This window comes from Arachis hypogaea, chromosome 19, assembly GCF_003086295.3.
Source record: "Arachis hypogaea cultivar Tifrunner chromosome 19, arahy.Tifrunner.gnm2.J5K5, whole genome shotgun sequence".
Lineage (NCBI taxonomy): Eukaryota > Viridiplantae > Streptophyta > Magnoliopsida > Fabales > Fabaceae > Arachis > Arachis hypogaea.
The window spans coordinates 8886831-8889510 of NC_092054.1; the positions used below are offsets into that span (position 1 = coordinate 8886831).

General features: G+C 31.5%; 1 protein-coding gene across 1 annotated transcript; it reads left to right on the top strand.

Moving 5' to 3' along the window:
• Positions 1–463: 463 nt before the first annotated feature.
• Positions 464–2106, top strand: LOC112779379 (uncharacterized). Its single transcript, XM_025823617.2, has 2 exons — positions 464–583; positions 1599–2106. The coding sequence occupies exons 1-2, from the start codon at positions 556–558 to the stop codon at positions 1847–1849; spliced, it is 279 nt and encodes a 92-aa protein (XP_025679402.1). The 5' UTR covers positions 464–555; the 3' UTR covers positions 1850–2106.
• Positions 2107–2680: the final 574 nt, after the last annotated feature.

Genomic DNA, 2680 nt, shown 5'->3' on the forward strand with positions numbered 1-2680 from the left:
TTTTTAACTCAAAAATATATACGTCTTTGATTAATTAAAAATATAAAAACACCCTTTATCTTTTACAATGCAAGACATTTAAATTTTTTCGTCTAAAATATATATAAGAATAAATAGATTTAAAAAAAAATTAAATGTCTCTAATTTTAAAAAATAAAAAATATTTTTATATTTTTAATTAATTAAAAATTTATTTGTCTTCCAAATAAAAAGTGAATGAGCAATTTATTGTTTTTTCCTTAATTCCCAAGTGAGCTCTGCCGTCCGAGGATTCATTTTGCACTTGGGCTATTTTCCATTCAGATTTAAAACCAAAATAGTAACACCAACACCTTAAGAAAAAATACTGCTAAAGTTTAGAGCGGCTTAATATTTCATATTGGGCCTCACAATAAGCCCAAGAAAGAAGGTCCAATTCAGAGGTGGAAGGTCCATTTAAGCCCAGTTGGCTAAAATCTACCGCTCCAGATGTAAAAGGAAAGAGTAACAAATGCAAAAGTACATCGCCCTTTTCTTTCAACCAATCGTATCGTCGTAACTTAGCTTCTCGCTTCAATGGCAGAACCACACGACTCTCATTCAGGTAACCATCACCAAAACCTTCTTCCATGCTTTTCGTTCCTTGCAATCAAAATTTCTGCATGCTATAATCATTCATACTGCTTTTTCCATCTATGGTTAAATATTCGTCCATAATCATTTTTGCCTTTTTGTTTTTTGATCTGTTTCAAGTTCTTGGTGAATTTCATTTCGTAAATGATCCTTTCTTTATTTGTGAGGGGGAATGTGTGGAGAGTATTTGATTTTTATTTTTTTCAATAACATGATGTAATAGTTATTATTGCCTAATTGATTCTAGTTTTTCTTGTTATACATTTGCAGCATGTTTGGGAATAGATTAATTCTCGGATATAATTGAAAGAAAAAAATGTATTGAATTTATAGGAAGGTTTAGATTATAGGCTGTTCTAAATTCAGAATAAACTAATTCAAACAAGGATTGAAGTACCAAAATTACCTTATGTTGCTGAAAAACCAGAGAAGAACAAAAAGCAGATGTCCAGTTTATTCAAAAAATTTGATTCGTTCAACAAATCTACTTAAAAAGTAGGTAATATTGATGGTGACATGATTCTTGTCTAGGTGATTTTCTTTTAAGTGTTTGTATCTTTGTTCTTCTGTAGATAATATTGCTATCTACATGATCTTTTTGTGGGTAATTTTGGTATCTTTTTCATTCGTTAAACAAGCAATTGTTGCACATGTACAAATTTAATAAGCTGACTACTCACATAAAGATGACTTAATTTGAAGATGATAGCTGAAAACCATTATGTCTTAGCTATCAGTTTCATATGAAGATGTTTTTATGTGAGTCTAAAGCATCTAGTAACTTGTGTTTAGGCACAACGATTAACAACAAAGTAAGTAGGTCTCACCATTATGGCACTCACTTGTTTCTTAGTTCCATTAACTTTTATGCAAAATTGCGAATGTTTTTAAGTTTTCGTCTGCCTAAGATTTTTTGAATCTTAAATACACCAATTAACTGATTCTTGTAAGACCAATTAATTCATTCCTTTTTGAATCTTTGAAAGAAAAAGATGTCAAATCACCAAACATCTTTGAGCGAGCAAAGGAGGAGATACAGGCAGTTTTCCATCACGACAAGACGCCTACCCATGACAAAGAAACTCATGGGAGAAACGATGACATTGACGAGGAAACAGATACTAGCGAGGTCAAAGCCCCGGGCGTTCTTGAACGGGTGAAGGAGGAGATTGAAGCTGTAGTTGAGGCCTTGCATCCAAATAAAGACTCTCAGGATCATGATTCATCATCAAAGTGAAGAGAATGGTGGAAGTAATGTCCCTTCAAATGTTTTGTAATTATGATTCTGAAAATTTGTGTCAATGGTTTAACTGTTGTGAGCTCTTGGAACAAATCATTATTCAATTTGCTATAATGTATCAATTACTCCTTGCTATATCAGCTCTTTTTTGGATTTGGATTCTCTATGGTAAGGAATAATTGTAAAGTAAAAAAAATTAAGAAATTTACCAACATTAGATTAATAATTTCTATTACATGTAGATTCCACTAAAATGATGCAGGAATGTTTGATCATTTACATTTTCATTTATAACTACCCTCTTAACGAGGATCTTAATGTTCCAGCTTTGTGATAGTTGTCACAAATATGATGGTAGAAGTATTCAAACAGATCAGAGTAATTAAGAAGTAATGTTTTGGATAGAGTGCATATGAGGTTTTGGTCAAAAGTCAAAACTGTTATATACTTTTTTGGTTCAACTTCTTTTTAACGTGCTGAATCCATTCCTTAACAGATTAAGAAAAGCAGAGAAAGCTTTTACCCTTTGGGCAGGGACATTATTGATGTGAAAGTTCTATGGTAGATTCTTGCATGTAAATATGGTATATCTTCGAGATTCACGTTCATCTAAATATTTATAGGCTGATAGCTGTAAATGGAATGAAATTTGGATATAATCATACTAATATTATTTAATTATTTGTTTGACAAAATTCAGCTTTCACTCAATTGTCATAAAAAAACAAGAGTTTGCTCTATTTTAAAGGCTAGTGTTTGATTTGGGTATACTTGATGGAGCAGCTACATTCTGTTCTATGACCTATGTTTGGGATTATTATTAATAAC

What these genes read in the sequence shown, in the direction of transcription:
- LOC112779379 (XM_025823617.2), top strand. Translation starts at nt 556, where the DNA reads ATGGCAGAACCACACGACTCTCATTCAG. An exon ending in ACCACACGACTCTCATTCAG is followed by an intron (nt 584 to 1,598) that starts GTAACCATCACC and finishes AATCTTTGAAAG; the next exon opens with AAAAAGATGTCAAATCACCA.